The sequence below is a fragment of the Pan troglodytes genome, chromosome 11 (assembly GCF_028858775.2).
Source record: "Pan troglodytes isolate AG18354 chromosome 11, NHGRI_mPanTro3-v2.0_pri, whole genome shotgun sequence".
Classification (NCBI taxonomy): Eukaryota; Metazoa; Chordata; class Mammalia; order Primates; family Hominidae; genus Pan; species Pan troglodytes.
The window spans coordinates 1,423,041-1,446,211 of NC_072409.2; the positions used below are offsets into that span (position 1 = coordinate 1,423,041).

At 66.7% G+C, this 23,171-nt stretch overlaps 1 protein-coding gene across 2 annotated transcripts; it reads left to right on the top strand.

The window, feature by feature from the left end:
* Window positions 1–798: 798 nt before the first annotated feature.
* ABCA2 (ATP binding cassette subfamily A member 2) lies at window positions 799–22,924 on the top strand. Of its 2 annotated transcripts, none has more exons than XM_016962210.3 (48): window positions 799–1,206; window positions 5,682–5,775; window positions 6,881–6,992; window positions 7,068–7,231; window positions 7,455–7,582; window positions 7,867–7,977; window positions 8,258–8,476; window positions 8,802–9,169; window positions 9,368–9,527; window positions 10,559–10,687; window positions 10,795–10,962; window positions 11,050–11,146; window positions 11,515–11,688; window positions 11,791–11,893; window positions 11,965–12,079; window positions 12,174–12,364; window positions 12,520–12,670; window positions 12,742–12,946; window positions 13,128–13,292; window positions 13,395–13,575; window positions 13,692–13,904; window positions 13,995–14,191; window positions 14,270–14,452; window positions 14,769–14,953; window positions 15,055–15,175; window positions 15,461–15,697; window positions 15,827–16,033; window positions 16,302–16,404; window positions 16,547–16,863; window positions 16,940–17,153; window positions 17,275–17,380; window positions 17,489–17,600; window positions 17,703–17,763; window positions 17,847–18,021; window positions 18,116–18,231; window positions 18,311–18,458; window positions 18,556–18,679; window positions 18,760–18,892; window positions 19,440–19,557; window positions 19,790–19,968; window positions 20,037–20,178; window positions 20,258–20,392; window positions 20,517–20,620; window positions 20,699–20,791; window positions 21,106–21,208; window positions 21,290–21,427; window positions 21,536–21,742; window positions 22,194–22,924. In XM_016962210.3, the coding sequence occupies exons 1-48, from the start codon at window positions 814–816 to the stop codon at window positions 22,227–22,229; spliced, it is 7,635 nt and encodes a 2,544-aa protein (XP_016817699.3). In that variant the 5' UTR covers window positions 799–813; the 3' UTR covers window positions 22,230–22,924. The 2 variants fall into 2 exon arrangements, with proteins under 2 accessions (XP_016817699.3, XP_016817701.2); XM_016962212.4 differs by lacking the exon at window positions 799–1,206 and adding an exon at window positions 1,697–1,848.
* The last annotated feature ends 247 nt before the right edge of the window (window positions 22,925–23,171 follow it).

The following is a 23,171-nucleotide window of genomic DNA, read 5'->3' on the forward strand; positions in this document are numbered from 1 at the left end:
CCAAAAGGCCAAGGCGATGAGCCCAGGAGTTCGAGACCAGCCTGGGCAGTGTAGTGAAATCTCATCTCTACCAAAAACACAAGAATTAGCAGTGCGTGGTGGCTCACGCTTGTGGTCTCAGCTACTTGGGATACTGAGGTGAGAGGATGGCTTGAGCCCAGGAGGTTGAAGCTTCAGTGAGCCGTGATCACACCACGGCACTCCAGCCTGGGCAACAGAATGAGACCCTGTCTCAAAACAAAAACCAAAACAGGCCAAGGTTGGGGAAGAGTAGGGAACGGACGTCAGAGGCCTGGCCAGGCTGAAAGCGCCCATCTCCCAGGCCCGCAGGCTGGAGGGTGTCTGGGGTGACAGGGTCTGACCTGTGCCTTGTAGCTCCCTCTGGTGGCCAGTGCTGGGGAGGCACTGGGGATGCAGCTGCAGCCAGGGAGCCCCTGTAGTGGACGGTGGAGAGTGGGGCGAGGAGGAGAGAGGCCAACCCACGGGTGGTGCTGACCAGGGCCCCAACAGGCTAAGCCGCCGGGGCTGGGGCACAGGGCTTGTCCCTACCCCAGGTAGGGGTGGGCAGGTTGAGGGCAGGAAGCCCCCCTCACCCATGGCTGTGGCTTGTGGGAAAGACCTGCTGGTAGCTTCCTGCCCTGACCCAGCCCTGTGGACTGAGCAGAGAAAAGCAAGTGCCTTGAGGCTGCGGGCTGGGGTGGGAAGCTGATCCCTCACTCACTAGCCCAGGGTCACCTTCCTGCTGCAAAGGAGCTGGGAGGAGTGGGGAGCTGTGGCCTCGGAGGTCTTCATTCACTTGAGGATGCGCCTTCTATGTGCGCCCTGACACTGGACACCACACAGCCCTACTCCACCCCATTCACAGCTGGGGAAACTGAGTCTGGAAAGCGCCGTCAGAGCCACCCATGGGGTCAGCCTGTCCTCTGTCGCTCTCTACAGGCCACGCGGAGGAACTGCCCCACCTCCCGGGGCGCCCCAGCAGGTGCCAAGCCGCAGCCGCAGAACCGCCTGATCCCGAACTCCCTGTGCAGAGACCAGACTCGCCCGAATACGGGGAGAAAAATGAGCCGCGTGCAGCAGGGGCCGCCTCGGTCCCCTGCCTGCTCCGCCCACGGCGAGCGTTCCTGGGGCCTCGGGTTTCCCCCCTTCCGCTGGCTGCTCGGAATCGCGGGACGGACCCACCTGGCCGCCCTGCCTCCCTTCCAGGTGGGCACCACCTGGACTCCAAGTGCTGGTTTACAAAGCACACAGGAGACCCTTACGGGGGTGAGCTGGCCCCTCGCCAGCGTCCGCTCGGCGCGCCCCGGGGACAGTGAAGGCTTGGGGCGCCTCTGCAGAGTCGCCAGCGCGGTGGGCGCAGCCGGATGCCTCTGGGAGAAGAGCGCAGCGCCCGAGGGTCCCCCGGCCTACGAAGGCTAAGCCGGGGTCTCGGATTCGATGTGGGCGCGTCGCGTGACGCCCGGCGAGGGGCGGCCCGGAGGCTTCCCGGCGGCGGCGCGCGCAGGGTCTCGGGCCCGGGTCGGTCCCGGGCGCGGCGCGGGCGGCGGGCGCCTCCTGGCGGGCGCGGACGGAGCGCGGCGCCTTTAAGCGGGGGCGGGCGGGGCGCGGGCAGAGTCGCTGTCGCCGCGGCCGCCGGGGCGGAGCCAGCGCGGATCGGGTCCCGGACGCCCGAGCGCCCCGCCCCCGCGCGGGCGATGCCCAGCGGCGCGGCGGGCTGCGGGGCCCGGCGGGGCGCGCAGAGGAGCGGGCCGCGGCGCTGAGGCGGCGGAGCGTGGCCCCGCCATGGGCTTCCTGCACCAGCTGCAGCTGCTGCTCTGGAAGAACGTGACGCTCAAACGCCGGAGCCCGGTGAGCCCACCCCACGCACCCGCCCTCAGCCCGAGGCCGCGCGCACCGCGGCCAGAGGCGCGCTCCCCGCGCGCACGTGCGGACGGCCGGGCGCGCGCAGACCCCGGCGGGCGCTGGGGGCGGCGCGGGCCCGAGCCCCCTCCCCGCCGGGCCCTGCCCTCGCCTGCCGGCGCTGCGGCCTCCGGGGAGGTGGCTCGGTCGTGTCCAGTCCGGTCCCGCGTCCGCTGACATCGCGGTGCTCGGCTGAGTCACGGCACCCGCGCCCTCTGCAGCGCGCTCTCTGGGGCCGCTGTGGGCGGGGGGCAAGCGGCGCTCAGGACTCTGGCTCGAGGGAGGCCCTGGTTCCCAGGACAGAAGGCAGGCCTGGGGGGCTCCATTCAGCTGCGAGGCTCCATGGTCCTTGGGCCCAGCCTCCCTGGGGTCCCGGAGGAGACCCTGTCCCTTCCCTCCGTCCACCCCTCCCCTGCCCTTGGGCCGCGGCCTGCCGTAGAGGTTGGTCCCGGGCATCTCTCCGCCTCCCCTCCCCCGCACCCCTCCTGGCACATCCGTGACCCTTGCTCATGCTCTCGCCACTGGGAATGTCCTTGTGCCAGCCTCGGCCAGCCTGAATCTCTGCACCCCTTTGTCCTTTGGGGTCAGTTCTCCCTGAGCCTGATCCACTCTGTTGCCTCCTGGTCCCCCCACCTGCTCTGGGGGCTGGGTCTACTGTTTGGAGCTGTGACCACCGGCTTTCCCAGCACTGCCTGGGCAGCCAGTGGACCTGAGGGTGCAGGACACACGGCTGTCAGGGACAGAAGTCCTGCGTGGAGCGAGGGGCTTGGGGATATGGGTGTCCTGCCATACCCCCAGCTGGCCAGCTTGGCTCCAGCCTGGGAAGGGAAGGGACACCTCCCAGGCCACAGGCCTGGACCAGCTTAGGTTTCTGAAGGCCCTTGGGATTGTCCAGGCCAGGGCTCAGAGCAGGTGGGGGCCTAAGGCAGACATCCTCTTGCCCAGCCAGGGCCCGGGCGGGACCCCTTGGGCTGCACCAGTCCGTGCCTGTTTATCTTTCAACATGCACTGCAGGAAACCCAGGCTGCAGTCAGCTGGGGTGGCCATCATCACCATGGCTGGCAGAATTCCCCTGGGCACCTGGCCTTGGCGGGGAGCCTGGGTTAGGTACACGCCCTGGCCAGGCACCTGGAGCTGGCTGAGTGGGGTCCCATGGATCAGGCCTGCAGCCCCTGGCATTGAGTCACTGGGGACAGCAGAGCAGGGCCAAGGGAACAGGGATGTGGCATGTGGCATGCATTAGTATTAGCCCCCGGGGGTGGTTGTCAGGAAGGTCCCCACTGGGCTTGGGAGCAGAGGCTGGAATGGTGGCCCCTGTTCCAGTGGGGACAATGCTCAGGGAAGGGAGTGTGGCCTATGAGGGCAGCTGGCAAGCAGGTGGGAGGTGTGCACTGTCCTGACCGCAAGAGTGACTCCCAGCTGCTGGTTTGGGCTGCCCCCCAGGACCTTTTTGGGTCCCCACCCTACAGGGCTCCCAGAGGCCCACTGGGCCACAGTGGAGGTCCTTAGCCCGTGGCTGGAGCAGGTGGGGAACTGTTTCCCCCAGGGAGGCTGAGTCCTTGCCAGGCTTGTGATGTGGGGCTGGGGCTGGCTGGACACTCGGCACACTCCTGCTGGGTCCCCACTTTCCTGGGAAGGATCTTGGACATCAGAGCTGGACTCTTGGGGCCAAGCTTGGATGACAGAGGTTTGCCCTGTGTGCCATGCGCCCTGCTGGGGCAGGGGTGCACCCTGGGCAGAACTCAGGGTCTGGAGGGTGGGTGCCAAGGACCTCTGTGCTGCTAGCAGGCTCCTCCCAGCTCTTTGCCTCAGTTTCCCTGTCTGTGAATGTGGCCTGTCTCCTCTTAGTTAGCTGGACTTGGGTCTACCCTTGGGCTACAGGCTGCTCTTGGTGCAGGGACAGGGTCACTGTCATGAAGTCACTGGGATGGCAGATGGCAGCGCCACCCTCGGGTCTCACCTGTTCTCCCCCCGACACAGTAGGCGGGAGCTACAGGGAGAGGTCATGCCCAGAGAAGGCATCTAGGCCTCCAGGCGATGTGAAGGCACTGGGCTGGTCTCGAGGGACGGAGGTTGGGCCACCTGGAGGCACCTGTGTGGGGCACCCAGGGCATGCTAGACCTGTGCTGCCGCCTGTAACCAGATGCTGCTGTGGCGCCCGCCGCCTGCCAGCCAGGACTCTCCTCCTCCTCCCAGCAGCTCGTGCGAGGCCGTTGCTATAGCAATGGGGGAGGCAGCCGGGCCTGTTGCTGCAGTTACAGTGTCCATAGCAGGCCGGGTGTGGGCGGGGCTGGCGCCCCGCGCTGTGACCCCTGCCTCTGACATTGCCTCACTCCTGCAGCCACCCTCGCCCTGGTGCCTGTTGGTGTCCACAGTGCCTTGGCGAACCCTGGGCTCCGTCCTGGCTCAGGGAGCGGGTGGAGGCTGGCACGGGCTGGGGCGGGCATGGGACACCCACAGCATGATGTTCCCGGCCACAAAGCCCTATTGTCCAAGCACAGTAAACACAGCAGCCGCCCCCACCCCAGGGACCGGGGACTCGGCCCGGGCCACACAGCACACTGGGGGCTCTGAAGGGTTTTGGGATGGGGATGAGGACAAAGGATGCCTCCGAGCTGGGTGCTCACCCTCGGGCTAGGGAGGGCAGGGCCCCTCTGTCCTGTGGGTCTCAGAGAGGGCTGGTCTGCCGAGGGCTCTCTGGAGGGTAGCTGGCTCAAGCTCCTCCTCCTCCCTGAGCTGGGGGCTGGGACACAAGAACCGGTGAAGTCCTTGGTTTTCAGGTGAAGTGAGCAAAGCACCTCTTTCTCACTCCACGCAGGTCCCACTAGGGCTCACCTTGGTGCCCAGCCTGGGTTAGCAGGAGCCGACCAGGGGAAACTGAGCTCCAAGGCCCAAGACTGGCTGCCCCGGGTCAGGAGAGGGGACAGGGCAGAAAGAGGTGCCTTTGGGCCAGGTGTGGTGGCTCACGCCCAGGTGGGCGGATCACGAGGTCAGGAGATCGACACCATCCTGGCTAACACGGTGAAACCCCGTCTCTACTAAAAATACAAAAAATTAGCTGGGCGTGGTGGTGGGCGCCTGTAGTCCCAGCTACTTGAGAGGCTGAGGCAGGAGAATGGTGTGAACTTGGGGGACGGAGCTTGCAGTGAGCTGAGATTGCATCACTGTGCTCCAGCCTGGGTGACAGAGTGAGACTCCGTCTCAAAAAAAAAAAAAAAAAAAGGTGCCTTTGCTTCAGGGACGGGGCTGTTAGACCCCTTACCAGGTCTTCTCCGAGGCTCAGGGCCCTGGGCGCAGGCCAAGCCTCTCAACCAGGCCTCCTCATCTCCCCAGGTCCCGGTATTGGTGGGGAGGAAGTGGGAGGAAGGTGAACCCGGGGCAGTGTGGGAAGTGTAGGCGGGGCCAGTGGCTCAGATGGTCCCCAAGATTTTGCCCAGGTAGCCCTGGAGGTGGGGAGGGAGAAGATGAGCTGGGATATACATGGGTCAGAGTAGACCACAAGCTGGCCAATTCATCCCTGTAGGCCCTGAGGCTCCTCAGAGGGCATGTAGGCCCAGTGTGGGCTGGGGACGGGAAACCTGATTTGCTGAGCCAGGCAATCCTTACCCTCAGTGCCCTGGAAGGGGCTCAGACCTTCAGTGGTTCCGAAGGGCCTGTGCCCACCTTCCCTGGCCCCAGGGAGCACGTGGTCCTGTCTGGGCTGGGCCGGCCCTATGGGAGGCTGGGGAGGGCCTAGGCGAGCACAGGTCTGTCCTATCCCTCACTGGGCCCACCCTTTCCAGTGGGTCCTGGCCTTCGAGATCTTCATCCCCCTGGTGCTGTTCTTTATCCTGCTGGGGCTGCGGCAGAAGAAGCCCACCATCTCCGTGAAGGAAGGTGAGTGCGGCAGGAGGCCCCAGGCACAGCCGGGGGAGCGCGGCACCTCGCACGCCTGCACCTCGCACGCCTGCGCTGTGTGTGCACATCTGCACACGGGTGTCCTGCTCCCGGAGTCCCTGAGGTGCGGTGCCTGCTCCCCTGTGTGGTCCTGGGCCGTGCCTCCTGGCTGGGCTGTGGAGGTCGGGGCTGGCCTGTGGCCGCGAATGATGATGCCAACGCCTCTTCCTGGTGATGTGGGCACTCACTGGTCTCCTCTGTTCTGTTTTGATCCCCCTCCCTCCCCGCATGGTCTCTTGTCCTCGGCTGGCATGCAGTCTGTAAGTGAGCGGCCACCTCCTCCTGGCTGGCCTGGGCAGCAGCTGCGGGGGGCCCATGGGCCGTCCTGGCTTGAGCGCCCTCCCCGCTTGCATTAACAGCCCTCCCGGGCCCCCTGCCGGCCTCAGGAACAGCTGGCTCCAGATGGGGGGTGGCAGGCAGTGAAGTGGGCGGTGGTAGGGAGTGAAAGGCCCGGCCACCTAAAGGCACAGCTGGTGCCTGGGTCAAGCTGAGGCGGCATCTCTCTGCCTGGTCTTGCCTTCTAGGGCTGGGGTGCCTCGGCTTCTGGGCTGAGTCTGGGCTGAGGCTGGGCTGGCCTGGGCTGGGGCTGGAGCGGCCTGGCTACTCTCCCTTCATACTCCTTCAGGCTCTTGCACTCACTCTGCTAACCAGCTGGCCAGAGGTCAGAGGTCACTGCCCAGAGGGGGTCCTTTGTCCTCCCCTGGGCTCTGTAGGCAGTGCCACACCTGAAACGTTTTCGGGGGGAGAGTGCCAGGGCACGTGGGCCTGCACTGGCTGAAAGGAAAGGAATGCTCTGGGAGTTATGGCAGAAGGGGTGGTGAGTGGCTCTTTGACCTCTGACCTGCTGGAGTCATTCGCCCCAGAACGCTTGGCCTGTAGCCCAGCTGGGGCCAGGGCTCTGTGCCGCCTTCTCCCTAACACTGCTTCTCCTTCCTGACTTTCTCTAAATTTCTCCTCTCGGCCTCTGTCTCCCTCCCCTTCTGGATTCCTCTCTCTCTCTCTCCCCTTTCACCCCCGACCCTGCCCTCTCCCGTGGGTCTGCCAGCCTTCTACACAGCGGCGCCCCTGACGTCTGCCGGCATCCTGCCTGTCATGCAATCGCTGTGCCCGGACGGCCAGCGGGACGAGTTCGGCTTCCTGCAGTACGCCAACTCCACGTGAGTGCCCACCCGCCCCTCGGAGCACCCACCCCTCCCCAGCCCATCCAGTGAGTGACATCCGCCATGGTGCAGGGTCACGCAGCTGCTTGAGCGCCTGGACCGCGTGGTAGAGGAAGGCAACCTGTTCGACCCAGCGCGGCCCAGCCTGGGCTCAGAGCTCGAGGCCCTGCGCCAGCATCTGGAGGCCCTCAGTGCGGGCCCGGGCACCTCGGGGAGCCACCTGGACAGATCCACAGGTGTGCCCTGTGCAGGGAAGTTGGGGGGCAGGGCTGCGGGCCTAGCTCTGCTGTCACTGGGCTGAAGCCCACATCCACTCTGGGCCCCTCCACCTGCACTGAGTTCCCAGCCACGCACAGGCTGCAGTGGCAGAGCTGTGGTGTTGGGCTCGGCTCCGAGCCCATGTGGGGGCACCTTGCCAAGGTGCAGCGGCCTCTCAGCCTCGCCTTCCTGCCTGTCCAGTGTCTTCCTTCTCTCTGGACTCGGTGGCCAGAAACCCGCAGGAGCTCTGGCGTTTCCTGACGCAAAACTTGTCGCTGCCCAATAGCACGGCCCAAGCCCTCTTGGCCGCCCGTGTGGACCTGCCCGAGGTAAGGCAAGGACAGCTCCCAGCCCTGGCCACTCCCTTCTGCCCCAGCCACGCCCCCTGGTTGCTGAGCCATCCTCAGGATGCTCAGCCTGAGTCACGCCCAGACCGTCTGAACCTTGCCCCCACCATCTGAGCCACGCCCCCACTCTCTTAGCCACGCCCCACATCTGAGCCACGCCCCCACCATCTGAGCCACGCCCCCCACCCATCTGAGCCACGCCCCCACACCTCCATCTGAGCCACGCCCCCACACCCCCATCTGAGCCATTCCCCCACACCTCCTAGGTCTACCACCTGCTCTTTGGTCCCTCATCTGCCCTGGATTCACAGTCTGGCCTCCACAAGGGTCAGGAGCCCTGGAGCCGCCTAGGGGGCAATCCCCTGTTCCGAATGGAGGTGAGGGCATCCATGTGTGGGATGGGCCTGGAGTGCTGCCTGCCTCTGGGGGTGCTTCTGCTCCGTGGGTGAGGAAAGGGCCCCTTTGGTGACTTGGAGCTCCTCCTGGGAGAGGGGGAGGGCCCCAGGAGTCTATGGCAGGCATGAGGGGTAGAGGCCTGTCGTAGGACCCAGGCAGCCCCAGAGCCAGCCAGTGGGTGGGGCAGGGTGAGGCCTGAGGCCCTAGTGGTTGGGGACAAAGTCCTTGCCATGGCTCCACGGACCCCTGTGCCCACCCCAGGAGCTGCTGCTGGCTCCTGCCCTCCTGGAGCAGCTCACCTGCACGCCGGGCTCGGGGGAGCTGGGCCGGATCCTCACTGTGCCTGAGAGTCAGAAGGGAGCCCTGCAGGGCTACCAGGATGCTGTCTGCAGTGGGCAGGCTGCTGCGCGTGCCAGGCGCTTCTCTGGGCTGTCTGCTGAGCTCCGGAACCAGCTGGACATGGCCAAGGTCTCCCAGCAGGTGAGGCCCTGCCTGCCCACTGCCCTCTGCTTGCTGCCTGAGTTGAAGGAGGGGCTGGGACTGCTTGGAGAGCTCAGGGCTCCTGGGCCCAGGCTGTGCGTGGGATGCTGCCTGTGGGTGGGTATCCAATGGCACCATGGCTGGTGCCCCACTCCTGCTCACCATCCCAGCTCCTGTCCTGGGCTCCCGTTACCCAGGCTGCAGACTCCCTCCCAGCACCCCCAGCTTGTGTCTCCCTGCTGCTGTCTCCCTGCTCCACTCCTGACCTATCACCCACCTGCAGTCCATCTCACCCCGCACTGCCCACGTGCCTGTTTCCCCTCAGCTGGGCCTGGATGCCCCCAACGGCTCGGACTCCTCGCCACAGGCGCCACCCCCACGGAGGCTGCAGGCGCTTCTGGGGGACCTGCTGGATGCCCAGAAGGTTCTGCAGGATGTGGATGTCCTGTCGGCCCTGGCCCTGCTACTGCCCCAGGGTGCCTGCACTGGCCGGACCCCCGGACCCCCAGCCAGCGGTGCGGGTGGGGCGGCCAATGGCACTGGGGCAGGGGCAGTCATGGGCCCCAACGCCACCGCTGAGGAGGGCGCACCCTCTGCTGCAGCACTGGCCTCCCCGGACACGCTGCAGGGCCAGTGCTCAGCCTTCGTACAGCTCTGGGCCGGCCTGCAGCCCATCTTGTGTGGCAACAACCGGTAGGTGGGCAGCAGGGGAATGGGGGTGAGGAGGACAGCCAGGGGCAGGGCGTGAGCCCTGACTCTAGGCTCTGGCTCTGGAGGTCTCATTTGGCACCCTGCCCTGTGCCCCGAAGTCCTGCCCCATCCCGATGCCCCTCCCACTCTCGCGGCCCCGCCCCCTAACGGCCTGGCCCGGCCCCCTGTCCCCTACCCCAGCACCATTGAACCCGAGGCGCTGCGGCGGGGCAACATGAGCTCCCTGGGCTTCACGAGCAAGGAGCAGCGGAACCTGGGCCTCCTCGTGCACCTCATGACCAGCAACCCCAAAATTCTGTACGCGCCTGCGGGCTCTGAGGTCGACCGCGTCATCCTCAAGGTGCACGGGTCTGGGACGCTCCATGTTTGACAGGCAGAGTGGGAGGGGGTCTCTGCAGGCCTGGGACCCCTGGGCAGAGGGTGTCGGCAGAATTGACACGGGAGGGGTACGGGGTGCAGCTTCGGATGGGACACAGGCTCTGCAGGTGGGGGACCAGGGGGTCGCTTTTCCTTTCGGGAGCTCCAGGGGCTGCTGTGGGAAGGCACTGGAGAGTCTGCTCTGGCAGGGTCCTCTGGCTGGGGGTGGCCGGTCCAGGGCAGTGCTGGTGGAGGAGGGGTGTGTCTGGAGACCTTCCAGAGTGTCTTGTGGGCGGGCAGCTGGGCAGTTTGGGTTCTGGGTGAGGGGTCCTGTTTGGAACAAGCAGAGGCCAGGGCTGGACATTGGCCTGGGAGGGGAGGGCCTGTGGACGAGGCCAATCCTGGGTGTAGAGGGGGGTCCCTAGGATGAGGGTGGGACAGATGAGGGTGGAGCATTGGGTGCTTAAGGGACACATGGAGACAGGCCCAGCAAAGGAGCTGGTGGGCACAGCTGGGCAGTTGGGGGTCCGGAGGCCGTGCTGCCCTGGGAGTGGAGGGCAAAGCAGGTTTCACCTGAGCGCCGCAGAAAGGAGTGGAGAGCCCGGGCGTGGGACTCACACTTGAAATCCCAGCACTTTGGGAAGCCATGGTGGGAGGATCACTTGAGCTCAGGAGTTTGAGACAAGCCCGAGCAACATAGCGGAAGCCCGTCTCTACCAAAAATACAAAATTAGCCAGGCGTGGTGGTGGGCACCTGTAATCCCAGCTACTTGGAGGGCTGAGACGGGAGGATCCCTTGAGCCTGGGAGGTGGAGGCTGCAGTGAGCCGGGACTGCACCACTGCACTCCAGCGTGGGTGACTGAGACCCTGTCTCAGGAAAAAAAAAAAAAAAAAAGGTGGGGAGGGTTAGTTGTTGGCAATGGACCAGCCACTGGGGAGGTGAGTGGGGTGAGAGCCCCCAAGTCGGTGGGGGTCCGTCCAGAAACTCCATGCCCCTGCCTCACCCTCTGCAGGCCAACGAGACTTTTGCCTTTGTGGGCAACGTGACTCACTATGCCCAGGTCTGGCTCAACATCTCGGCGGAGATCCGCAGCTTCCTGGAGCAGGGCAGGCTGCAGCAACACCTGCGCTGGCTGCAGCAGGTGCCAAGGGTGCCCGCGAGGGAGGCGGCTGCGGGTGGCGTGGGGAGCCCCTCTCTGCCCTGCTCGGCAGGTGCAGGTCCCCCTCTGAGCCAACCCTCCACCCCTAGTATGTAGCAGAGCTGCGGCTGCACCCCGAGGCACTGAACCTGTCGCTGGATGAGCTGCCGCCGGCCCTGAGACAGGACAACTTCTCGCTGCCCAGTGGCATGGCCCTCCTGCAGCAGCTGGATACCATTGACAACGCGGCCTGCGGCTGGATCCAGTTCATGTCCAAGGTGAGCGGTGGGGCCTCCGAGCCAACCCACGACACCCCCTGCCTCGCGCATGCCCACGGCGGGCTCCAGCGATGCCCCTCCCGCTAGGTGAGCGTGGACATCTTCAAGGGCTTCCCCGACGAGGAGAGCATTGTCAACTACACCCTCAACCAGGCCTACCAGGACAACGTCACTGTTTTTGCCAGTGAGCTGCCCTCCCCGCCCCGCCCCAGCCCCCCACAGACGTCTTCCTCCCCAGCCCAGCCCCACCCGTCCCCCGTGCCCTCCCACTCCTTGGCCGCGCCCTGGCCTTCCCCCCTCACCCGCCACTTCCCCTCCTCACCCCTGCCCCTTCCAAACGGCCCCAACCCACAACCCGCCCCCTCCCTGCACCTCCCCACTTCTGCCCACCTTTCCCCTGGGGCCCCCACCCCAGCCCTGTCCCACCTTTCCCTGGACCCTCCTGTCCCCGCCCCCACACCTTGGCCCCGCCCCGTGCCTTGCTTCCCGCCCCCCCCCCACGCCTTGGTCCCGCCCCTGCATCTTGGCCCCGCCCCAACCTCCCGGCCCCAGGTGTGATCTTCCAGACCCGGAAGGACGGCTCGCTCCCGCCTCACGTGCACTACAAGATCCGCCAGAACTCCAGCTTCACCGAGAAAACCAACGAGATCCGCCGCGCCTACTGGCGGCCTGGGCCCAATACTGGCGGCCGCTTCTACTTCCTCTACGGCTTCGTCTGGATCCAGGGTGAGGAGCAGGCCCGGAAGACCGGCTGGAGGATTCGTGGGGGAGGACAGGTGTGAGGACGAGAGGGCCTGCCCGGCACCTGATGGCTGCCCCCACCCACAGACATGATGGAGCGCGCCATCATCGACACTTTTGTGGGGCACGACGTGGTGGAGCCAGGCAGCTACGTGCAGATGTTCCCCTATCCCTGCTACACACGCGATGAGTGAGTGCTGGGCGCCCGGGGCTGGGGCTGGGGCTGGGGCTGAGTGGCGCCTGAGCGCGGCCTCCCCGCAGCTTCCTGTTTGTCATTGAGCACATGATGCCGCTGTGCATGGTGATCTCCTGGGTCTACTCCGTGGCCATGACCATCCAGCACATCGTGGCGGAGAAGGAGCACCGGCTCAAGGAGGTGCGCGGGCCGGGACTCTCCCTGGAGGCGCGGGCTGGCAGGGAGGGGCGGCGTCCTCCCCGGGGCCTGCCCCAAGCCCCTGGCCCACCCGCAGGTGATGAAGACCATGGGCCTGAACAACGCGGTGCACTGGGTGGCCTGGTTCATCACCGGCTTTGTGCAGCTGTCCATCTCCGTGACAGCACTCACCGCCATCCTGAAGTACGGCCAGGTGCTTATGCACAGCCACGTGGTCATCATCTGGCTCTTCCTGGCCGTCTACGCGGTGGCCACCATCATGTTCTGGTGAGCGCGGGCCATGGTAGGAGGGACCTGGGGCAGGCACTTGCCCAGCAAGCTCACCCCACATCCTCTCAGAGCCCCCTGGGCCCTGGCACGGGCCTGCCCAGGAGGCCGGGCGTGCGGGTGGATGACGGTGCGCGTGGCCCCTGCCCACCCAGCTTCCTGGTGTCTGTGCTGTACTCCAAGGCCAAGCTGGCCTCGGCCTGCGGTGGCATCATCTACTTCCTGAGCTACGTGCCCTACATGTACGTGGCGATCCGAGAGGAGGTGGCGCATGATAAGATCACGGCCTTCGAGAAGTGCATCGCGGTGAGGGTCGCGGGCAGGCGGGCGGCTGGGGTGCCGGGCCACCCCACGTGCTGACACCACTGCCTTCTCAGTCCCTCATGTCCACGACGGCCTTTGGTCTGGGCTCTAAGTACTTCGCGCTGTATGAGGTGGCCGGCGTGGGCATCCAGTGGCACACCTTCAGCCAGTCCCCGGTGGAGGGGGACGACTTCAACTTGCTCCTGGCCGTCACCATGCTGATGGTGGACGCCGTGGTCTATGGCATCCTCACGTGGTACATTGAGGCTGTGCACCCAGGTACTGGCCAGCCCTTGCAGGGCAGGGGAGAGGCAGGGGTCCCCAGCCAGGGTTGGGGACCAGCACTCTGGGTCCACTCCTGGATGCAGCACGGGTGGCTCCCTGGGTGGGCACGTGGCCCACGTGGTGGATGGTCACCCCAGGCCCTAGGTCAGCCTCCCCTCCCCTCCCCGACCCCCAGGCATGTACGGGCTGCCCCGGCCCTGGTACTTCCCACTGCAGAAGTCCTACTGGCTGGGCAGTGGGCGGACAGAAGCCTGGGAGTGGAGCTGGCCGTGGGCACGCACCCCCCGCCTCAGTGTCATGGAGGAGGACCAGGCCTGTGCCATGGAGAGCCGGCGCTTTGGTGAGGCTGGCATCAGAATGGTGGCTGGGGTGGGCGCTGGGTTCAGAGTCCTGGGTGGCCTTGGCGCCGCCCCCACCCTGCTGATCCACAGCCCTGGTGCAGAGGAGACCCGTGGCATGGAGGAGGAGCCCACCCACCTGCCTCTGGTTGTCTGCGTGGACAAACTCACCAAGGTCTACAAGGACGACAAGAAGCTGGCCCTGAACAAGCTGAGCCTGAACCTCTACGAGAACCAGGTGGTCTCCTTCTTGGGCCACAACGGGGCGGGCAAGACCACCACCATGTGAGTGTCGGAGGGGCAGGGCGGTGGGCATCTGCTGACCAGAGCAGGAGTCCTAGTCAGGGCAGGGTGGGGCCCCTGCAGAGGGCGTGGGGTCGTGACCCCGCCCACCTACCCAGGTCCATCCTGACCGGCCTGTTCCCTCCAACGTCGGGTTCCGCCACCATCTACGGGCACGACATCCGCACGGAGATGGATGAGATCCGCAAGAACCTGGGCATGTGCCCGCAGCACAATGTGCTCTTTGACCGGCTCACGGTGGAGGAACACCTCTGGTTCTACTCACGGCTCAAGAGCATGGCTCAGGAGGAGATCCGCAGAGAGATGGACAAGTGGGTGGGCTGGGCGGGGGGCGGGGCAGGTGGGCGGAGGCCCTGGGGCTCTGCATAGCACCAGCCCCATGCCCCACCTCCCTGTCCCAGGATGATCGAGGACCTGGAGCTCTCCAACAAACGGCACTCACTGGTGCAGACATTGTCGGGTGGCATGAAGCGCAAGCTGTCCGTGGCCATCGCCTTCGTGGGCGGCTCTCGCGCCATCATCCTGGACGAGCCCACGGCGGGCGTGGACCCCTACGCGCGCCGCGCCATCTGGGACCTCATCCTGAAGTACAAGCCAGGTGAGTGGGGTGCCGTGTGGGCAGGGGTGCGGGCGGCGCCTCCCCTGCCCCCTGACCCTGGGTCTGGCCTTGTCCTAGGCCGCACCATCCTTCTGTCCACCCACCACATGGATGAGGCTGACCTGCTTGGGGACCGCATTGCCATCATCTCCCATGGGAAGCTCAAGTGCTGCGGCTCCCCGCTCTTCCTCAAGGGCACCTATGGCGACGGGTACCGCCTCACGCTGGTCAAGCGGCCCGCCGAGCCGGGGGGCCCCCAAGGTCTGTGTTGAAGCTGCCTGAGCTGGCCTCGGGCCACCCCCTCCCCGGGACCCCCACCTGAGAATCCACAATGGAGAGGCTGGGCCCTCCCCGTCACCCGCTGGGCCCAGGATGCCTGCTGGGGCCTGGCCCGCCCTCTGCAACGCCCGTATCTTGGAGAGGCTGGGTCCTCAGCGTCACCCCCTGGGCCCAGGATACCTGCTGGGGCCTGGCTCTTCCTCTCCAACGCCCATATCTTGACCCAGTTGGGTTCCCATTGGGGGTCCCTCCTCCCAGCCCCTGAGTGAATTCCTTCCTGCTCCCACGTCCCCCACAGAGCCAGGGCTGGCATCCAGCCCCCCAGGTCGGGCCCCGCTGAGCAGCTGCTCCGAGCTCCAGGTGTCCCAGTTCATCCGCAAGCATGTGGCCTCCTGCCTGCTGGTCTCAGACACAAGCACGGAGCTCTCCTACATCCTGCCCAGCGAGGCCGCCAAGAAGGGGGCTTTCGAGCGCCTCTTCCAGGTGTGAGGGCGCACGGGTGGGGGGCAGTTGCAGGTGGTGGAGGTGGGCGCACTCCCGCCTGGGCGTGCCTGCCGCAGCCTCCCCCTCCACCGCCCCTGCAGCACCTGGAGCGCAGCCTGGATGCACTGCACCTCAGCAGCTTCGGGCTGATGGACACGACCCTGGAGGAAGTGTTTCTCAAGGTGTCGGAGGAGGACCAGTCGCTGGAGAACAGTGAGGCCGGTGAGGGGCCCGGGCCACTTGCTCAGCCCACCCCACCCACGAGGCCCCAGCTCGGGCCTGCGCTGTCACTCCTGCCTGGTGTCTGGGGGCGCCACCCTGGTCCTGGGTGGGAACCAGGGGATGCCCCAGGGTTAGCCTGCGGTCCTGGGTGGGTGGTCCTGGTGGCCAGAGGTCCCGGACAGGTGTATGAGCCTGGGAACTGGGGTCAAGACCGGGGATGGGGGTCCCGGGCAGGCCTAGGGGCCAGTAGCCCTGAGTGTCCCCTCGGCCCTTCCACTGCGGCAGATGTGAAGGAGTCCAGGAAGGATGTGCTCCCTGGGGCGGAGGGCCCGGCGTCTGGGGAGGGTCACGCTGGCAATCTGGCCCGGTGCTCGGAGCTGACCCAGTCGCAGGCATCGCTGCAGTCGGCGTCATCTGTGGGCTCTGCCCGTGGCGACGAGGGAGCTGGCTACACCGACGTCTACGGCGACTACCGCCCCCTCTTTGATAACCCACAGGACCCAGACAATGTCAGCCTGCAAGGTGGGGGTGGCCGGGTGAGGCTGGGACAGCAAGGGAGGGGGAGCGGGGTTGCGGGGGTGCGGCATGAGAGCAGCCAGTGGGGAGAGGGTAGCGTGCAACCACCTGCTCAGCCTCTACCTCTCTGCACAGAGGTGGAGGCAGAGGCCCTGTCGAGGGTCGGCCAGGGCAGCCGCAAGCTGGACGGCGGGTGGCTGAAGGTGCGCCAGTTCCACGGGCTGCTGGTCAAACGCTTCCACTGCGCCCGCCGCAACTCCAAGGCACTCTTCTCCCAGATCTTGCTGCCAGCCTTCTTCGTCTGCGTGGCCATGACCGTGGCCCTGTCCGTCCCCGAGATTGGTAGGCCACCGGCTGGACGGGGGTGCTGGGCTTGCCTCCCCCCACCGCCCGCTGGGAGCCCTGATGATGCCCACTCCTGAGCTTCCTGACTCTGGGCCTCACCCCGCACCTGAGGCTGTGCATGCACCGGGGTTCATCCGGGAGTCCTGTCTCCTTGGGTCCCAGACCCCAGGCGTGGATCCCTTGGGGTTAGGGGAAGGGGACCGAGGCTTGGGGGCCGCTGGCCAGAGGGCAGAACCTGCTCAGGCCTCCCTGCTCACCCTGCCAGGTGATCTGCCCCCGCTGGTCTTGTCACCTTCCCAGTACCACAACTACACCCAGCCCCGTGGCAATTTCATCCCCTACGCCAACGAGGAGCGCCGCGAGTACCGGTGAGGCCTCCAGCGGGGGCAGCCTTGGTGGGTGGGGCGAGTGAAGGGGCGGGGACAGCCTTGGTGGGCCGGGCGGGTGAGGGGGCGGGGCGGGCGAGGGGCGGAGACTGGCAGCCCCACCTCACACTGTCGGTGCCCGCAGGCTGCGGCTATCGCCCGACGCCAGCCCCCAGCAGCTCGTGAGCACGTTCCGGCTGCCGTCGGGGGTGGGTGCCACCTGCGTGCTCAAGTCTCCCGCCAATGGCTCGCTGGGGCCCACGTTGAACCTGAGCAGCGGGGAGTCGCGCCTGCTGGCGGCTCGGTTCTTCGACAGCATGTGTCTGGAGTCCTTCACACAGGGGCTGCCGCTGTCCAATTTCGTGCCGCCCCCACCCTCGCCCGCCCCATCTGACTCGCCAGCGTCCCCGGATGAGGACCTGCAGGCCTGGAACGTCTCCCTGCCGCCCACCGCTGGGCCAGGTAGTGGTTCAGGGGGCCTGCTGGGGGGGCAGGGGCAGTGAGGGGTCCTTCTCACCGCACCACGCTGTGCCCACAGAAATGTGGACGTCGGCACCCTCCCTGCCGCGCCTGGTACGGGAGCCCGTCCGCTGCACCTGCTCTGCGCAGGGCACCGGCTTCTCCTGCCCCAGCAGTGTGGGCGGGCACCCGCCCCAGATGCGGGTGGTCACAGGCGACATCCTGACCGACATCACCGGCCACAATGTCTCTGAGTACCTGCTCTTCACCTCCGACCGCTTCCGACTGCACCGGTGAGCTGGGTGGGGAGGCTGTGGGTGAGGGTGGCCGGCCACCAGCCACCTAGTCTCAACTCCTGCCCCTCTAGCCTCACTGCCTGCCTAGCCTCACCGCCCCTCCCACCTGCCTGCCCAGGTATGGGGCCATCACCTTTGGAAACGTCCTGAAGTCCATCCCAGCCTCATTTGGCACCAGGGCCCCACCCATGGTGCGGAAGATCGCGGTGCGCAGGGCTGCCCAGGTGAGCGAGGCTGCGGGCCTGGGCCCCGCTGTGTGTAGCGCCGCCTGAGGTCTGCAGGGACCCAGGTCTGAGGTCCTGGGGCCTTTCTGTGTCCTCTTCCTTCTGCAGGTTTTCTACAACAACAAGGGCTATCACAGCATGCCCACCTACCTCAACAGCCTCAACAACGCCATCCTGCGTGCCAACTTGCCCAAGAGCAAGGGCAACCCGGCGGCTTACGGTGAGCTGACATAAGCAGGGTGGGGCGGGGCGGGGAGGAGCTGGGGCCGGGGCAGGGAGGAGCTGGGGCCTGAAGCTGCCGCCCCCGCCCCGCCGTGTGCAGGCATCACCGTCACCAACCACCCCATGAATAAGACCAGCGCCAGCCTCTCCCTGGATTACCTGTAAGTGTGGCCAGTGGGGGATGAGGTGGGGCAGGTGGGCGCTGCAGCCCCGGCCGTGAGGACTGAGGGCTTCCTTGCCCCAGGCTGCAGGGCACGGATGTCGTCATCGCCATCTTCATCATCGTGGCCATGTCCTTCGTGCCAGCCAGCTTCGTTGTCTTCCTCGTGGCCGAGAAGTCCACCAAGGCCAAGCACCTGCAGTTTGTCAGCGGCTGCAACCCCATCATCTACTGGCTGGCAAACTACGTGTGGGACATGGTGCGCCCGGCGTGGCCATGGGGTGCCCTGGCCCTTCTCATCCCCCATCCCCGCCCTGCTCCGGGTCTCTCACCAGCCGCCCCCACCCCTGCAGCTCAACTACCTGGTCCCCGCTACCTGCTGTGTCATCATCCTGTTTGTGTTCGACCTGCCGGCCTACACGTCGCCCACCAACTTCCCTGCCGTCCTCTCCCTCTTCCTGCTCTATGGGTAAGCGGGAGCGGAGTGGGGAGCGGCCTCAGGTGGGACCGGGGCTGCCTGGTGACCACTGCCCGCCACCTGCCCGCAGGTGGTCCATCACGCCCATCATGTACCCAGCCTCCTTCTGGTTCGAGGTCCCCAGCTCCGCCTACGTGTTCCTCATTGTCATCAATCTCTTCATCGGCATCACCGCCACCGTGGCCACCTTCCTGCTACAGCTCTTCGAGCACGACAAGGTGGGGCGTTGATGACATGGTGGGGGTGGCGGACCCTGCGGAGGCTGTGCCCCTGACCCCGGCCACCCCTGTGCCCCTGACCCCGGCCACCCCGCAGGACCTGAAGGTTGTCAACAGTTACCTGAAAAGCTGCTTCCTCATTTTCCCCAACTACAACCTGGGCCACGGGCTCATGGAGATGGCCTACAACGAGTACATCAACGAGTACTACGCCAAGATTGGTGAGGGGGCCCGTGGGGCGGGGGAGGCGGTGGGGGCCCCGCAAGGCCCAGAGCACAGGCCCTGAGCTGTCTCCCCGCAGGCCAGTTTGACAAGATGAAGTCCCCGTTCGAGTGGGACATTGTCACCCGTGGACTGGTGGCCATGGCGGTTGAGGGCGTCGTGGGCTTCCTCCTGACCATCATGTGCCAGTACAACTTCCTGCGGCGGCCACAGTGAGCAGGGGGTGGGGCGGGGCGGGGGCGGGGCGGGAGCAGGGATGGGGTCGGGGGTGGGGCAGGGTAGGGGCGGGGGTGGGGCAGGGTAGGGGCGGGGGTGGGGCAGGGTAGGGGCGGGGGTGGGGCAGGGTAGGGGTGGGGGTGGGGCAGGGTAGGGGCGGGGGTGGGGCAGGGATGGGGCAGGAGGGGGTGAGGCAGGGATGGGGCAGGAGGGGGTGAGGCAGGGTAGGGGTGGGGGTGGGGCAGGGTAGGGGCGGGGGTGGGGGCAGGGTAGGGGCGGGGGTGGGGCAGGGTAGGGGCGGGGGTGGGGCAGGGTAGGGGCGGGGGTGGGGGCAGGGTGGGGGTGGGGCAGGGTAGGGGCGGGGGTGGGGCAGGGTAGGGGCGGGGGTGGGGGCAGGGATGGGGCAGGAGGGGGTGAGGCAGGGGACAGCAGAGGGGCCTACCCACCCTTCTTGCATGCCACAGCCAGAGGGTGCGAGGCTGGTGGCAGGGTGGGGCAGTGGGGGTGGCGAGCTGCTGGACACTGTCCACCCTGTCCCCCAAGGCGCATGCCTGTGTCTACCAAGCCTGTGGAGGATGATGTGGACGTGGCGAGTGAGCGGCAGCGAGTGCTCCGGGGAGACGCCGACAACGACATGGTCAAGATTGAGAACCTGACCAAGGTGGGCTCTGGGCATGCAGGGTGGGGCCTGGGTGGGGTAGGCCAGGGCCAGGGGGGTGGGGCCCCAGCAGTGGAGGTGGAGCCTGGGTGGGCAGGGCCCTGAGCTCTGGGGGTGGGGCCTGCATGGGGTGGGGCTGTGGGGCTCTGGAGGTGGGGCAGGGCCTGGGTGGGGTGGGGCCAGAGGGGCAGGGTGGGGGCAGGATGCCCCGCTGAGTGGGCAGGCTCCTGGCCAGGTCTACAAGTCCCGGAAGATTGGCCGTATCCTGGCCGTTGACCGCCTGTGCCTGGGTGTGCGTCCTGGCGAGTGCTTCGGGCTCCTGGGTGTCAACGGTGCGGGCAAGACCAGCACCTTCAAGATGCTGACCGGCGACGAGAGCACGACGGGGGGCGAGGCCTTCGTCAATGGACACAGGTGGGGCGGGAGCCCTGGGTGGGCGGGGCCGCCGCGTCGTCACGCGCTGACAGCTGCCGTGTCCCCAGCGTGCTGAAGGAGCTGCTCCAGGTGCAGCAGAGCCTCGGCTACTGCCCGCAGTGCGACGCGCTGTTCGACGAGCTCACGGCCCGGGAGCACCTGCAGCTGTACACGCGGCTGCGTGGGATCTCCTGGAAGGACGAGGCCCGGGTGAGGATCTGTGGGGCGGGGCAGGGAGTCAGCACGCTGGGCGGCCCTGCCTCCACTGACACCTGCGTTCCCTGGCCAGGTGGTGAAGTGGGCTCTGGAGAAGCTGGAGCTGACCAAGTACGCAGACAAGCCGGCCGGCACCTACAGCGGCGGCAACAAGCGGAAGCTCTCCACGGCCATCGCCCTCATTGGGTACCCAGCCTTCATCTTCCTGGTAAGTCCTGGGTGGGTGGGGGGTGGCTGCCTGGCCTTCGACTTCCTGGTGAGCACGGGCAGGGGCGGCGTTCAGGCCGTGGTGTGTGGGCCTGGCAGCAGCTGAGCCTGCCACCCATCCCCAGGACGAGCCCACCACAGGCATGGACCCCAAGGCCCGGCGCTTCCTCTGGAACCTCATCCTCGACCTCATCAAGACAGGGCGTTCGGTGGTGCTGACATCACACAGGTGAGGGCGCCCCCACCCCCTCTTTGTGCCCCCACCCCGCAGCACCCCTTCCGGTGCCAGCCTGTGCATGTCCCACAGCATGGAGGAGTGCGAGGCGCTGTGCACGCGGCTGGCCATCATGGTGAACGGTCGCCTGCGGTGCCTGGGCAGCATCCAGCACCTGAAGAACCGGTGAGCCGGGGCGGGGCCAGGGGTGGGCTGGGGCGGGCCCGGGGGGGTGGCCAGGCAGCGGGGCCAGGAGTGGGGGTGGCTGCAGGGCTGTGAGGGCTGTGGGGCCAGGGGGGCTGGGGGGACTGGGGCTGGGGGGACTGGGGCAGTGGGGCCAGGGGAGGAGCCTGGAGGGCTGTGGGGGCTGTAGGGTTGGGGGGCTGTGGGAGGCTATGGGGCTTCCTGGGTGCCTGTGGGGGCTGTAGGGCTGGGAGGCTGGGGGGCTGGAGCTCTGGCTGGGCGGCTCAGGGCTCCGGGCCACCGGCCTGTCCCACCAGGTTTGGAGATGGCTACATGATCACGGTGCGGACCAAGAGCAGCCAGAGTGTGAAGGACGTGGTGCGGTTCTTCAACCGCAACTTCCCGGAAGCCATGCTCAAGGTGCGCCGTCCCGGGCAGGGTTGTGGAGGGGGCGCTGCGGGGTGGGGGGTGCTGCCAGGCCTCTGACCTCCCCCCCTGCAGGAGCGGCACCACACAAAGGTGCAGTACCAGCTTAAGTCGGAGCACATCTCGCTGGCCCAGGTGTTCAGCAAGATGGAGCAGGTGTCTGGCGTGCTGGGCATCGAGGACTACTCGGTCAGCCAGACCACACTGGACAATGTGAGCGCCCCAAGGGCACTGCGCACCACACCTGCCCCTCCCCTCACCCGCCCTGCCCCTCCTCACCCCAGACCAGCCCCCTCCCCACACGCCTGCCCCACCCACCAGGTGTTCGTGAACTTCGCCAAGAAGCAGAGTGACAACCTGGAGCAGCAGGAGACGGAGCCGCCATCCGCACTGCAGTCCCCTCTCGGCTGCTTGCTCAGCCTGCTCCGGCCCCGGTCTGCCCCCACAGAGCTCCGGGCACTTGTGGCAGACGAGCCCGAGGACCTGGACACGGAGGACGAGGGCCTCATCAGCTTCGAGGAGGAGCGGGTGAGCAGGCTGCTCTCATGGCTGCCCAGGGCTCTGCCCACTGGACCCAGGCTGCCTGCTGGCTCCAGCCCCGGGTGGGGTGGGGGGAGAACTGGCCCCAGGATGCTTGCTGTCCAGAGGTCAAGGGGGCAGAGTGGGCAAGGGACACTTGCAGACAGGCCTGGAGAGACGTAACTGCATGGTCCAGACTTGCTAGAGTCTTTGAGGGGCACAGAGCAAGGGTGGGGCAGAGGGGACCAGAGCCGGGGAACAGGGGACCGATGTAGACTCAGTGGCCCCCAGACTCGGCAGACGGAGGCCCAGGAGAGCCCAGACACAGAGGGAGCTCGTGGGGAGACCCTGCGTCCAGGCCCAGCCTGCAGGAGGGCCGGGGCAGGCCAGCACAAGTGTCCTCAGCCCCAGCAGGGGGTGGCACAGGATGCCCCATAAGCCTGACCTCCCCTGTGCACAGGCCCAGCTGTCCTTCAACACGGACACGCTCTGCTGACCACCCAGAGCTGGGCCAGGGAGGACACGCTCCACTGACCACTCAGAGCTGGGCCAAGGACTCAACAATGGGGACAGAAGTCCCCCAGTGCCTGCCAGGGCCTGGAGTGGAGGTTCAGGACCAAGGGGCTTCTGGTCCTCCAGCCCCTGTACTCGGCCATGCCCTGCGGTCACTGCGGTTGCCGCCCCTAATTGTGCCAAAGGCTGACCCGGCCCGGGCTGCGCACACCCTTGCCCTGCTTTGCCTTAAAGCCTCGGGGTCTGCCCGGCCCCTCGCCCCTGCCTGGCTCTGCTCACCGCCCAAGGCGACGCCGGCTGGACCAGGCACTGCTGGCCTTTCTCCTGCCCGGCCTCGGAACCAGCTTTTCTCTCTTACAATGAAGGCTGATGCCGAGAGCAGGCTGTGGGCGGAGCTGGGTCAGTCCCGTATTTATTTTGCTTTGAGAAGAGGCTCTCTGGCCCTGCTCTCCTGCAGGGAGGTGGCTGTCCCGCGGGAAGCCATCAGCTTGGGCCAGCTGGCAGGTGGCAGGAATGGAGAAGCTGACCCTGCTGGCCAGGCAAGGGGCCAGACCCCCCCCCAACCCCCAGCTGCCATCGCTCTCCCACCCAGCTTGGCCCCCTGCCCGCCCACCTCCCTGGGAGCCGGGCCTGTACATAGCGCACAGATGTTTGTTTTAAATAAATAAACAAAATGTCTGCGGGTCTGCGTGTGTGGGTTGGGAAGGGTGGGGAGGATGGGCGCATCAGGTGGGTTAGCGCTCCAGAAGGCCCTGCCCCTCAGGCACAGGTGCTGGCGGGGGGTGGCTGGGTCGGTCTGGAGGAGGGAAACTGAGGCAGGGTGGTTCACCGTGGTTCACTGTCCCCCTCATCCCACCCTCAGGGGTTGCTCCCGGCCCCCTTCCCCTTAGCCGTCATCTTCCCATCCACCTGCCCTCTCTAAGCC